General features: G+C 42.7%; 1 protein-coding gene across 9 annotated transcripts in view; it reads left to right on the top strand.

Moving 5' to 3' along the window:
- Tnrc6b (trinucleotide repeat containing adaptor 6B) overlaps positions 1–14543 on the top strand; it is a 229099-nt gene that overhangs the window by 163538 nt on the left and 51018 nt on the right. For 7 of the 9 annotated variants that reach the window (XM_075959832.1, XM_075959834.1, XM_075959831.1 and 4 more), the window contains 3 exons: positions 6981–7322; positions 9726–12068; positions 14245–14403. In XM_075959832.1, the coding sequence (XP_075815947.1) occupies positions 6981–7322; positions 9726–12068; positions 14245–14403 (2844 nt within the window). The remainder of the gene's footprint in view (positions 1–6980; positions 7323–9725; positions 12069–14244; positions 14404–14543) is intronic. The other 2 variants (XM_075959836.1, XM_075959840.1) reach the window with 1 other exon arrangement.

The following is a 14543-nucleotide window of genomic DNA, read 5'->3' as shown; positions in this document are numbered from 1 at the left end:
ACTTTGTGAATGGATTTGGGGAACAAAACATTTATCAGACTTTGTGGGGCGGGGCGGGGAGTCTCACTGTGTAGCGATAGCTAAACTGGACCTCATGATGTTGACCAATCTGGCCTTGACCTTGCAATGATCCTCCTGCCTCTGCCTCCTGGGTGTTGGGATAACAGGCATGTGCTATTGGCTTTCTGAAAGGACTTTTGCAGTGGTTATCAGGTGAGAAAATTGGTGTTTTCCTGACAAGCTGGACTCAGTGTTAGTAGAACATAAAGAATATGGTAGAAGCCAGCTTCTGCTTCTATCCTATAGAAAAACAAAGTCCACTAGACAGTCTTTCTCCAAATGGTAATAACAGTACCAGGTCTGTTCACACACACTATGGTCTCTCTTCTGCCAGAGTCTTAAAAATCAAGCTTTCCTTCCTATGCACCCTTCTACTTAGGTCTTTTTCATACCTACTGTAGATGAATCGTACTTCCCTGTCTCCTTACTCTTCCTGCTCCCCCAATCAGAAAATCAAGTCAGATAATCCCTAAAGGGAGATGAGGGCCTAGCTTGGGTCTCCAAGGGATTTAATTCTTAGAACCAGAGAGAAGACAGGAAGTTTTAAAATGCATATATGTGTGTGTGTGTGTGTGTGTGTGTGTGTGTGTGTGTGTGTGTATAATATGTATATTCCTATTTCTTCTTGAGTTGTGTCAGACTCACTAGCCTTGCTAGGTTTGTTCCATTTCATGATCAAGTCTTTGTTGGGCATTCTCCACCTCATTCTTTTGCCTGAGCTGACATTTCTGGTTCCTTTTCCTCTCCCCAATGACAGTTATCTTCTTAAGCAATCTGCCCTTAACTCTGAATCTACTCTTTTCCCAGCAGAGAAAAAAGAAAAGACTGTGTTGGTGCCAAGTCTGGGTTGTACAAGGACTGAAGTAAGATTTTTCTGTATTTCAGAAAAACAGTGTATTGGTTGTATGGTCTTCCTTTATCTTCCACCATTAAAAATAGTATGGTGAGAATCCCAGAAAGGAGGGTAGGACATGGATTTCAGCTAGTCCTCTGAGGACATGGGCTAGCTATGCCTACTCAGCTAAAAAGAAGAAAAAGCACTTAGGCAAAAATTTAGATACTCTTTTGTGGATATTAAATAAACACAAAACTGTTTGTAAAATCAGCAGCAGGTCAGATTTAACTAAGTGAAATTTCACAGGGAAAAGGGTAAGGCTAGGGTTAAAAGCCCAATTATACAAACTACATAATAGCAGAATTTGGCCGTAACAATTTAGCCTTGCTAAAGGTTGTTATAGGATGATGATTGCCTTAATGAGAGCTATCAGTATAGAATGAAATGACTAGTTTCTAAACACGAGCATGACCTTTAGCTGCTAGAAAATATCCAGAGTGGGAATTGCAGGTCTGTAGACATGGGTATGGAATGGGAAGCCTCCATGGACCACGCACAGTTTGGGTCAGGTTGGCCAGGAATTTATCACTTCAGGCAGATTTAAATAATGTGGGGTTGTTTAGTTTCCATGTCTTTCTCACTGAGGACCCTCAGGTAGGGCTCTGGTTGCTAAGATTGAACATGTCCACAGTAAATATCTGCTTTTTTCTAGTGAGGCTTAGAGTAAGTCAAAGAAGTCGGAGAAAATGGATCAGTTTTTTAAATGCTGTGGTTCAAAGTACTAAATTATAAGCTTGCCCCATACCCCATTGACACACATCTGAAGGAAAGCATTTTCCATAACCATATCTGGGGTTGTTGGTCATTTTCTACATTGATTTCTGAGTTTATTCTAGGAAACATATTATAGTGAGTGCATGTCAGTGGCTCAGATAGACTACCAACATTGTAGAGGCACCTGTGTGCTCTAATAGGTGGTAGCATTTGTTTAGAAATGGAACTAGGGCCAGTGAGATGAATCCTTGGGTGAAATTGTTTGCTATTCAAGTCTGAAGATCAGGGTTCAATCCCTAGGTTTATAGTGGAAAAAGAAAAACACCCAGAAATTGTCCTCTGATCTCTAGACATTTTGTAGCATGTATACACCTGTATTGTCTCTCACACAAAAATATTATACACACACAAATAAATGAATAAAATAGGGAGATGGAGAGGGAATTAGCTGTCTCTAAGATGAGTGATTATGAGCTGTTACAAAACATGCACTCAGATAAGTGAGTGCCAAATTCTCATGTGGGGGGGAGTGAGGGTGGACAGTACCTGGGTAAAACAGTGGTGAAAAAGAGGAGTTCAGCGTGGGGTTCCTAGGTAATGATGTGTGTTTGGGATGAGGACAGACAGATTGAGTCTTAAACACCTCTAGGCTGGAGCGCAAGTTTGGTGATAACTTCACAATGCTAGGAAATAATGGAGCTTAGGGCTGAGGGTCAAGTTTGAGGGGAGCAGAGAGGATAAGAGACCTAAGTTGGAGATAAAGGAAATAAAGTTACACAGTGATAATTAAGGCCTCTGCAGAGAGTTTAATTCTCAACAGCTCAGTGTGAGAAATAGGCAGCCCCACCTGTTTGTTATGGGTAGATGGAGACAATTGACCACTGCAAGTGTCCTCAGGTCACTAATACAGTGACCTGAATGTGCACACGCTTATGCCCAAGCGCACGTGCACACACACAAATATATGTAATAAAAAAAAAACTTAAAAGATGTAATCTCAGTGTTTGGTGTGGTGATTTATACCTGTAGTCTCATCTAGACTTGAGACTGAGGCAGGAAGATCGTCATGAGCTGGAGGCTAGTCTGAATAAAACTGCAGAATTCCCAAGTGAGGGAGTAACTAAATGCCCTTTTGGAATTATAATTAAAAGGATGGTCAAAGGCAGGGGCTGCTCCTGTGTCCTACAAGCCAAATCTGACCTGCTTGTTTTTATACTGCCTGTGAGCAAAGAGAGTTCTTTAAATTCTTAAGTTGATTCAAAGAACACTGTGAGAATGTAAAATTCCTGACTCACTGTCCTTGAATAAATCCTTACTAAAGCACAGCCATAGTCTATGGCTGCTTTCACTCTTCTGTACACACTTGAGTTGCTGAAGCTAAAACCTTATGCCCAGTGAAACCTAAATATTTACTGTTTAACCCTTGCTCCACAGTTTGGAGGACCCCAAAGGAAAATGAGGAAGAATTGAAGAGCTACCAGAGTAAATTCAAAAGAACCAGTAGTCAGGAGCTGCAGGCATGATGACAAGTGCCCAGTGCCCTCTAGACTGGCAGTGAAGACCCTGGTGACTGGAGGAGGAAGATGTTGGATGCAGAAGCCAGTGTGTGTTAGTGGAAAGTGAAGAAGTAGAGATAAAGGTGGAGGTCACTGAGAATCACATGGTGTGGGTTAAGTCACCTGTGCATGAGACAGTCTTCGAGATTTTAAATTGTTAACCTAAAGTAGAATATTTCCTATGACTTTAACTACTTTTGTTTAGTTTTAATTTTGTTTTTGTTTTATTGGGTATTGCATCTAGAGTCTCTTGCTCACCACAGAACTACATCCCTAGCCCTTTTACAAACATTTCTAGGTCAGGTCTGTGTGTGTTTGGTCCTGTTAAGATGAAGGAAGTGGTAGCTTGTATTGGTTGTGTGCACTTGCTGGGTCTATTGTATAAATGTACAATTCAGAAGCTTGTCAAGTTCAAACATTTCTTAAAGAACTCTTCCTAGAAAAAAATGGCACCTTGCTGATGCTTTCAAAAATGAGGCTAATTAGAAGCTGAAACTGCAAACTAAGAATGTTGTAAGTTAAGAGAGTAGAAAGGGGGACGATTCAGCCAATAGGGTATGTAATTTCTAAAGTACACGATAGAAATGAGAAAATAGGACACAGTATTCTACAGTGTTTTCTTTTCTATGAGACAGAGTCTGTGTTTATTTGAAGCATAGACCTTTGGTTGTTGTTTTGGTGGGATTGAACCAACCAGAGTTGAGCTAGGCAGCCACATCAGCCCTAAAGCATATGTAGGCTTTCTCTAGCAAAGAAACTGAGACCTTGAGGCTTTTGAATCCCAGCACCAAATAAACCTGGTTCAGAGGCTAGAGTAGATCATTTTAAAACTACTTCAGCCTACAAATCATTGGCATTGAGAAGAGAGGCCTGGCAGGCATCTCTCTGAGACTTGACACTCCGGAGGTACACTAATTCTGATGTCTTAGCTTTGTACTTGAAGAATCTGTAAAAATGTTTGTGCTCCCGCCTAACAGTTCCTCCAGTAGATGTCATGGGTTTTGCTTGCCTTTCAAACTTAATTTATCATGTGTGTATGTGCGGTCAGAGGATAGCTTGCAGGAGTCATCTCATTCCAGTGTGTGGGCTCCATGTATTTTAGGCTTGGTTGCAAACACCGCTACCCACTAAGCCATCTTGCTGTACCTTATTTATTTACAGTTCATAAAGAAGTGTAATAAAAAAATCAGCTAGGCGGTGGTGGTGGTGCATGCCTTTAATCCCAGCACTAAGGAGGCAGAGTGTTGCTTTCTTTTTTAATTATTGCTGCCTTTTAAGCTAAGGCTATCCTAGTCAGCAGCTGCAACCCTCGCTACCACACAGGAGCCGCAGCCTGAGAAAATTCTGTTTCCTTGGGTACCGACTCTTTCAAAGCTACAAAAGGAACTTACCTAAATCTCTGTCCGAAAGAACTCAAGATTCAAAGGTTGAGGTAGAATTCTGCTCTCCAGAGAGGCTGAATAGCAAGCAGCTCACCTCCTTGTGTCTCCCCAGAAGTTCTCATGCTTCTCCTCACCTTATAAACCCTTTTCCACCTGGCTCCTCCCTACAACTTCTAGTCAGCTAGTTGCTGACGCAGACTCCTGACTGCAGGTGAATTTTATCTAATCAAACATATCTTTGCATCCTTAAACAAATGTTCCATAGCATAAACAAAAGTAACACACCTTAAAATAGTATTCTACAACAGCAGAGGCAGGCAGATCTCTGTGAGTTCCAGGACAGCCAGGGCTACACAGAGAAACCATGTCTTGAACAAAAAAAAAAAAGAAAGAAAGAAACAAAAGAAAAAGAAGAAAAATCTGGCCATGCCCTCCAACACAGTTAGCTTTTCTAGCTAAGTCCTGGAATTTTCAGCAGCTGGGCTCCAGAGACAGCACCATGTCAGAGGAGAAATAATGGAGCTGTGTTCTCATCACATCTGTCCTATCTTTGGTATGACCAGGAGAAAATACCACAAAGGGGTTGTACAAGGACTTTTGTACAGTGTACAGCACCAGGGTTTTGGGTTCAAGCAACTGTGTATACTATAAAGTTAGTCAGACCCTTCTCAGCTGAGGCTGCTCTGTCATTGTCTTATTTAAGAGAACAAGTTTAGTCAAGTGGGCAACCTGGTTAACTTAGAGTAGAGATCCTAACCCAATTTATAGAAGAGCAGCCTCACAAACTAGCTGGGAAAATCCACCTAGCTTTATTCTCGTAAGAGCAATGAAGATTAGTACGGCATGTGGAATATTCCAGAAACAAATATTTTATTTAATAGTTTATTTGTCCAATGTCTCCTATAGGTTCTGCAGAGAGCACTATGTTAATATTAGACAATGACTGGTTTAGTTTTTTTATTCTGCTCATCACATTACAGCCACCACCCTTTTACCAGGAGGCCAGTACTATCTTGTGATTGGCTAAGAATAGACATATGAGTTGCCTGGAACTTACTTTAGCCAACTATTCTTTTCTCCTGTCACTCACAGTATTCAGTAATGTCCAGTGGTGGCTAGTCTGGGCCCCTGCTTTCTGATGATGTATCTCTCTTCTTATAAAGGAGCCAGCTAAAGGCAACATGCTGGCCCAGCATCATTTCAGCAGTCAAAGCAATACTGCTACCAGAGATGGTTGGCAGGGGTTTGGACCTCAGATTAATTTCTGTAGTACTGTCAACTTCGGGGGGGGGGGGGGGGAACAGATTTTCTTGGGAGAAAGTGAATGATCTTTTTTTCAAGAAGGTGTTTGACACTATTGTTCAAGAATAAGCACTGGGTTTATAAAAAGAATAAGAAGAAATACAGAGTTGTAGTCTTTAGCTTGTATAAAGACAGGCATAGAGCTAGGAACCTCTGTAGGCAGGGTTGAGGTAGGAAGTAGCAGGTCCAGCAGGGGATGTAATTTCATGGTTGCTGTGCATATTTCTATGCTGTTTAACATTTTATATCAATGAAAAAGCTAAAACAGATTTTCTAAAATAAAAGCTAAGAGATTTCTAATGTTCCTCTTATGTAGACAGTCACCAATAAGCTTTTGCATCCAGGTGGCTGTAGGAACCAAAGGGAAGTGAAATTTTGTGATTCTCTAGGTATGTAGTTCTCTGTAGGTGCCTGTCCTACAAGGAGGAAAATGAATGATGGTTTCTATTCTTGAGGGACTTACGGCCAGTGAGAGCGAGACCAGATGTAATCACTATATTGCAGGAGTATGAGTAAAGCGTGCTCCACTTGCCTAGTCAGGAGCTTCAGAAAAGTTCACAGAGGTCTTCAAAGAAGTGGGTTGATTGTACTCAAGGTAGCTCAGGGAGTTGCTGCCAAGCCTGACAACCTAAGTTCCAGTCCTGGAACCCATATGATAGAAAGACCCACCTCCCTCTAATTGTCCTTTGGCTTCCACTTGCTTACCATAGCATGTGTACACACAGAATAAGTAAATGGAAGTAATAAATTTCCTTTCCTTGAGAAATTGGAGGAAGGGAAGGTCTTGGGCTACTGAGACTTTGGCACAACCATTTCTACCTTCCAGGATTTGGTGATGTGAGTGATTCCCCACTTAATTGATAGAATGTACTGTTTTTGATTCTTTGTTAGTATCACCTGCTGCCACCACTCCTACTTAGTAAACATCCTGGCAGGAATTTGAAAAGGCAGTCCCTTCAGAACAGAGCGATAGATTTGCCTTCTTAGAATAGTCTTCTGTGAACTTTCTTAAAAACAGACTTTAGAAAAATAGATTTAATTTCAAAGACTTTCCCAACTCCTGTCTTTCAGTGCCCGAAGTGACGAAACCAAGTTTAAGCCAACCAACGGCCGCCAGCCCAATTGGCAGCTCTCCATCGCCACCAGTCAATGGTGGCAACAATGCCAAAAGGGTGGCAGTGCCGAACGGACAACCGCCAAGCGCCGCCCGCTACATGCCTCGGGAGGTGCCGCCGCGATTCCGTTGCCAGCAGGACCACAAAGTGTTACTAAAACGTGGGCAGCCCCCTCCACCGTCCTGCATGCTCCTTGGGGGTGGAGCAGGGCCTCCTCCCTGCACAGCACCTGGAGCAAACCCAAACAACGCACAAGTGACAGGAACGCTGCTGCAGAACGAGAGTGGGACTGCACCAGGTAAGACGGACACTGGGGCCAGCTTCAGAGAGAGGGAAAGCATTTTCTGTGCTTAGTTCCTGATAACAATTCCATGAAAATCATTGTTGATGTAGACTGTATTATGCAAAAGATGGAAGAGGATCACAGCATAAATGTACATGAGCAATTCTCTGAAATTGGGTTGTGGTGTCTTGGCATGAAAGAATAAGATCATTCTTTAACTCCTAGGGTATGTAGTTCCCCAGCTATGTTCAGGAAGTGAGACTTACATGGGGCTTCTTCTAAATCTCCCAGAATCTTATGCTTCCAGAATGATCATGTAGGTTGTTGTATAGAATCTGGAGAGAACACCAGATATACAATTACATAGTTTTTAAGTAGGGTTTTTTTTCCTGTTAAATCAGTGTTTAGTTTTAGAACTCTGGATTTTGAGCTTTGTTAAGACTGTAATATAGATGTGAGAGATCTTTCCTTCAAGAGTTCCATTAGAAGTTTTGATGATCTCTGATATAGCCCAGGTTGGTGTCAGACTCAAGATCCTCCTGTCTCAGCTTCATTAGAACATATACCACCAAGAGTTTTTAATATGTATTATGTCAATAAATAGTAAAGAGTTTCCAGTCCCTTTAAAAAAAATTAATGTGTCTTTTTAGATTATTTTAGTGTTTAAGCTGAGAGAGAGAACTCAGCAGGTAAAGATGGTTGCCACCAAGCTCAGTAGCCTGAGTTCCATCTTTTTCACTACCCACATAGTGAAAAGAACTGACTCCCAAAGATTGTCCTCTGACCTCCATATGTGCATCTTAGCACACATACAAATAAGTAAATAAAAGTAACTTTAAAAACAAATTTTGAAGAAAAAAAACTAAACTTTGAATATCATTAAGCATAGGCAAGACCAGCACAGTCTCAAGGTGTTAAGATTCTGTGTGTCCTCATTTTAGTATATATGTGTATATGATAATTATAATTATAGATAATTAAAATTATATATACATATAAATAATTTAAATTTTATGTACACATACACAGATCTACACGCAGACTTACACACACACAACACAGTGACAGGGTTTCTCTGTAGCCTTGGCTGTCCTAAAATTCGCTTTGTAGACCAAGCCGACCTCAAACCCAAAGATCTACCTGCCTCTGCCTCCTGAGTGCTAGGCTAAAAGGTGTGCAATACTGCCACTGGGCTAAAATGTTTTAGGTAGTGTTATTTTTAGTTCATAGTAATTGAAAACTGCTTGGCTAATGGAGAAATTAGTTTAGAAAAAATTCATTATAAACATTATTTCCCCCCACCCCACTAGATATGGTACATTCTACTGAAACATGAGGTGAGCAGTAATCTGATTCGCCAGATTACTCTCCTTGGGAGTCTGAACCTGTCTGATCCAGACTCCTATATCTCAGCGGTTAGCTTAGGGACAGTCATCATTCAGCACAGGCTTATAGAATAGAACGCACAGGCCACTGTATAGAATCTCTACGTTAGCAACATAGGCTTTCATGGAAAGAGTAGTGTAGGAAAGCAAAGATGTAAACAGGGTTACCACACTGAGGAAAATGTCCCTTGCTGAAGAAAGATGATTTTTCAGGTGGCAAGCTTGGGAAGGGGCTCCACAGATGGAGTGGCACTTGGAGAATATCCATAAAGATGAATCAGTCTCACTGTGCAGATCTGGGAGGAGAAAACAGCAGGTCCAGCCTAGAGTGGTGCTGGGGTCAGAGGTGTGTTTATGCACTCACTGTAGGCATCTTTGTGGGACATTGTAAAGGATGTAACTGGGAGGACTGATTGGCCCTAGAACATCTATCTTGGTGAAGCCATCTGAGGGGTTTTACGTTTCTATGCATTAAGTAATTGTTGAAAGCTCTCAGAGAGCACTGAGAGAACCAAAAAGGTGTTTTAGAAAACCACTCCAGCCACAAGTGTTAGAATAGATTGAAGAAATACATCACGCTTAAGGTCTGTCGCATTTTCTTAGGATACAAGAAGGTCCTTCTGTGTTAGCAGGAGCGGCAAGTAGGTAACTTTGAGAAGTGGTATGGACTAGTACATACAGCAGTAGCCAGTGACAGGGGAAACTCCAGCATATTCTCATAGCTCAGCGCATAAAGACCGGATGACCTGAGTTCAGTCCCTAGAATCCACATAGTAAAAGGAGAAAACGAATCCCAGCTATTTTACCCTCTGACTTCCACACTGGCACCATGCCATGCTCACATATTATGCACACACCCATACTTACATAAAAAGGTGACTCTAGATGCTGTGTTAAAATCATATAGGAAGACTTACCAGGTGAACAAGCCAGTCTAGGAAAGATGCAGGGAGCTCTCTTGGGGCTGTCAGAACTCCAGGTATTGATGGTGATGTATGTACAGCTTATGGGTGACAGATGATCTCTTTCCCAGAGTCAACCCTTGGAGGTGCTGCTGCTTCAAATTATGCAAATTCCACTTGGGGTCCGGGAGCCTCCTCCAACAACGGCGCCTCCCCCAACCCAATTCACATCTGGGACAAGGTGATTGTAGACGGGTCTGACATGGAAGAGTGGCCTTGTATTGCCAGCAAAGACACTGAATCTTCTTCCGAAAACACCACCGATAACAACAGTGCCTCGAACCCTGGCTCTGAGAAGAGTGCTCTGCCAGGAAGCACCACTAGTAACAAAGGCAAAGGGAGCCAGTGCCAGGCTACAAGTTCCGGGAACGAATGTAATCTTGGGGTCTGGAAGTCTGACCCTAAGGCTAAATCTGCTCAATCTTCCAACTCTACTTCAGACAGCAGCAATGGACTAGGAAACTGGAGGAATGTGAGTGGTCAAGATAGAATTGGACCTGGCTCTGGCTTCAGCAATTTTAACCCAAATAGCAACCCATCTGCCTGGCCAGCATTGGTCCAAGAAGGAACTTCTAGGAAAGGGGCGTTGGAAGCAGAAAATAGTAATTCCGGTGCACAAGTGAGCACAGTAAGTCAGGCATCCAGGGAACAGCAGTCAAAGATGGAAAATGCGGGTGTTAATTTTGTTGTCTCTGGCAGAGAACAGGCTCAAATTCATAACACTGATGGACCAAAAAATGGAAACACTAACTCCTTGAACTTAAGTTCACCAAACCCCATGGAAAATAAGGGAATGCCCTTTGGGATGGGCTTGGGGAACACCTCCAGGAGCACTGATGCCCCTTCACAAAGCACTGGAGATCGAAAGACTGGGAGTGTTGGGTCTTGGGGTGCAGCTAGGGGGCCTTCTGGAACTGACACAGTCTCTGGACAAAGCAATTCTGGAAATAATGGGAACAATGGAAAAGACAGAGAGGACTCCTGGAAAGGAGCTTCTGTTCCAAAATCAACTGGGTCAAAAAATGACTCTTGGGACAACAATAACAGGTCTACGGGTGGGTCCTGGAACTTTGGCCCTCAGGACTCTAATGACAACAAATGGGGTGAAGGGAACAAAATGACATCTGGGGTCTCTCAGGGAGAATGGAAACAGCCGACTGGGTCTGATGAGTTGAAAATTGGAGAATGGAGTGGTCCAAACCAACCAAATTCTAGCACTGGAGCATGGGACAATCAAAAGGGCCACCCCCTCCCTGAAAACCAAGGCAATGCCCAGGCTCCCTGTTGGGGAAGGTCTTCCAGCTCCGCAGGAAGTGAAGTTGGAGGTCAAAGCACTGGAAGCAACCACAAAGCAGGAAGTAGCGACAGTCATAATTCTGGCCGTCGGTCATACAGGCCCACACATCCTGATTGCCAGGCTGTCTTGCAGACTCTTTTGAGCCGAAATGATTTGGACCCTAGGGTGCTCTCAAACACTGGCTGGGGCCAGACTCAAATTAAGCAGGACACAGTGTGGGATATTGAAGAGGTGCCAAGGCCTGAGGGGAAATCTGACAAAGGAACTGAGGGGTGGGAGAGCGCTGCCACACAGACCAAGAACTCAGGGGGCTGGGGAGATGCACCCAGCCAAAGCAATCAAATGAAGTCTGGATGGGGGGAGCTCTCAGCCTCGACCGAGTGGAAGGACCCCAAGAGCACAGGAGGCTGGAATGACTATAAGAACAACAACTCTTCTAACTGGGGAGGAGGACGAGCAGATGAGAAGACACCTTCCTCTTGGAATGAGAGTTCCTGCAAGGATCAGGGGTGGGGAGGTGGGCGTCAGCCCAACCAAGGATGGACTTCTGGGAAGAATGGTTGGGGTGAGGAGGTTGATCAAGTGAAAAATAACAATTGGGAAAGTTCTACAAGTAAACCTGTGCCTGGATGGGGTGAAGGAGGGCAGAATGAAATTGGAACTTGGGGTAATAGCGGGAATGCAAACCTAGCTTCAAAAGGTGGGTGGGAAGATTGCAAAAGATCCCCTGCATGGAATGAAACAGGCAGACAGCCCAATTCCTGGAATAAACAACACCAACAGCAGCAGCAGCCGCCGCCACCACCACAACCAGAGGCTTCCAGTTCATGGGGAGGCCCACCCCCACCACCTCCAGGAAGTGTTCGACCTTCTAATTCCAACTGGAGCAGTGGGCCCCAGCCTGCAATCCCTAAGGATGATGAACCCAGTGGTTGGGAGGAGCCATCTCCACAGTCAATTAGTCGAAAAATGGACATCGATGATGGCACTTCAGCTTGGGGAGACCCTAACAGCTATAACTACAAGAATGTGAACCTATGGGATAAGAATTCCCAAGGGGGCCCACCGCCTCGAGAACCAAACTTGCCTACCCCGATGACCGGAAAATCAGCATCAGGTAGGCACCTACTCTTTTCTCAAAGGTGTTAGTAAAGAAAAGAAATCCTAGTCCACTATCTGTTAAGATACATCTATTTAACTTACTCTGAGGATTATTCCTTCAGTTCCAGCTTTGTTGTTCTGAGACTCTATTTCTGTAGGGCACTAGAGATGGCATCTACCCTAGTACATTACAGGGGTCTTTCTTGGTACAAGGAAAAGCAATTTTTTTTTTTTTTTTTTTTTTTTTGGTTTTTCGAGACAGGGTTTCTCTGTGGTTTTGGAGCCTGTCCTGGAACTAGCTCTTGTAGACCAGGCTGGTCTCGAACTCACAGAGATCCGCCTGCCTCTGCCTCCCAAGTGCTGGGATTAAAGGCGTGCGCCACCACCGCCCAGCTAGGAAAAGCAATTATTACTGGTTTTTTCAGACAGGGTTTTCTGTGTAGCCCTGGCTGTCTGGGAACTAGCTCTATAGACCAGGCTGGCATCGAACTCACAGAGATCCACCTGCCTCTGCCTCATAAGTTCTAGGATTAAAAGCTTATGCCACCACCACCTGGCTAGGTCCCCATTTAAGAACTAATGAAGAAAGTGACCTTATTTCTTTCCTTCCTGACTCTACTTGAACCCACCCTGTGTGCTTCTTTTCCCCCAGCAAAGGAGAGTACTCTGTGGTGTTCTCCCAGGAGCCTTCACAGTGTTGTATTACAGCTGGTATCTAGACAGCTGGGGTCTCCAAATTTATTAATTTTTTATAGTGCTGGGGCTCAGAACCTGAGATTTGTGCATGCTAAGCAAGCACTCTATCCTAAGTGAAATTCTCACTTCCTTTCAGGTGACTTAATGGTTGGCTGTGGTATACTTAAAAGATGATCTCAGGATAGATATTAAACTGTTCCAATAACTCTTCACTCTGTTCTCAGTTTGGCCTGAATGTCCCTTTAAAAAACTTACCAATTTAGAAAATGTACCTTGTTTGTTTTTGTTTTTAGTTAAAATCAACCATAATGTTTAGTTTCCCAGTATTCAAAGTAAACCTAGTTTTTTTTAAGTAAATGTCATTAGTAACACTAATTATCATTCAGAGTAACTGCTTTTAACTAGCTCTTTTTTTAAGAATTAAAAATGAGGACAGAAGGGGCTGGAGAGATGGCTCAGTGGTTAAGAGCATTCATTGCCTGCTCTTCCAAAGGTCCTGAGTTCAATTCCCAGCAACCACATGGTGGCTCACAACCATCTGTAATGAGGTCTGGTGCCCTCTTCTGGCCTTCAGGAATTCACACAGACAGAGCATTGCATACATAATAAATAAATAAATAAATAAATAAATAAATAAATAAATAAATAAATAAATAAAATGAGGACAGAAATAAAAGATTACTCTTTAACTTCTCTACAATCACACTTGCGTACAGAAAAGCAAAAGACACCATAAATGAGAGAATCTTCGTCTCTTGGGTTTCTCACTGTAATCTCTTAGAATTTATTCCATTCATAAATCTTGCTCTTAACTATTACAAATATACCTAAGCTTTAATTTTTTTTAAACAGGGAATGAATTACATTTCTGTAGTATTCATGTTGCCTTTTTTTTTTTTTTGATGTGGGCTTTTTGAGGGGAAGAGGCAGGAATCCTGAGATTGGATCCTGGGTAGGCAGGCAATATTCCTGTAGCTATGTCCTATATATAGCAATACAGTTCTTTCTCTTTATATTTATATTTATGGTTGTGAGCCCAGCCTTTAACGGCCGAGCCATCTCTCCAGCCCTACAGTTCTTTCTCTTAATTGCTTTATATGTAGTGCTCATTTTATGAGCCCAGTATTTGTCTAACCTGTTTCCTCTGGTAGATATTTTAGTTACATACTACCCACATTTGATATAACCTATCTCCTTCTAATACTTAAATTGCTTCCATTTTTTTTCTAGAGTTAATGCGGTGAGCACTGTTGCACATGTTAGTTCATCACTTTAGTACATATATCTAGGGCAGATTTTTCTGGCAGTGGAGTTACTGGGTCAGGAGTCATCTACATTAGACCTTTGAAAAAAGTGACTTTGCCAGATGCCCTCCATGAAGTTTGAATTTATCTCTGCCAAGATAATATAACTGACTTACCCACTTCACCTCCACTGGATGTTAAGTATTCAATGAATATTTAGAGATACACATTTTTATTTTTATTTTTTTTCAGTCTGGAGCAAAAGCACACCACCAGCTCCAGATAACGGGACTTCAGCCTGGGGTGAGCCAAATGAAAGCAGTCCTGGGTGGGGAGAGATGGATGATGCAGGAGCATCGACCACAGGCTGGGGAAGCACACCTGCCAGCGCTCCCAGTGCCATGAAACCCAGTAAGTATTTGAGGAGTTCCTTATTAATTAGGAAATAAAGCATTTTGGTGAGGGCTGTTTTATTTCAAGTACTGAGTCGATGCAATTTATAACCTGTAATATTAAATAGCAGCAAATAGTGAACGTTGCTGGCATGTGTT

This window comes from Microtus pennsylvanicus, chromosome 2, assembly GCF_037038515.1.
Source record: "Microtus pennsylvanicus isolate mMicPen1 chromosome 2, mMicPen1.hap1, whole genome shotgun sequence".
In the NCBI taxonomy this organism is placed as follows: Eukaryota; Metazoa; Chordata; class Mammalia; order Rodentia; family Cricetidae; genus Microtus; species Microtus pennsylvanicus.
The sequence above is the reverse complement of the archived record's forward strand: the minus strand, read 5'-3'. Positions and strand labels throughout refer to the sequence as shown.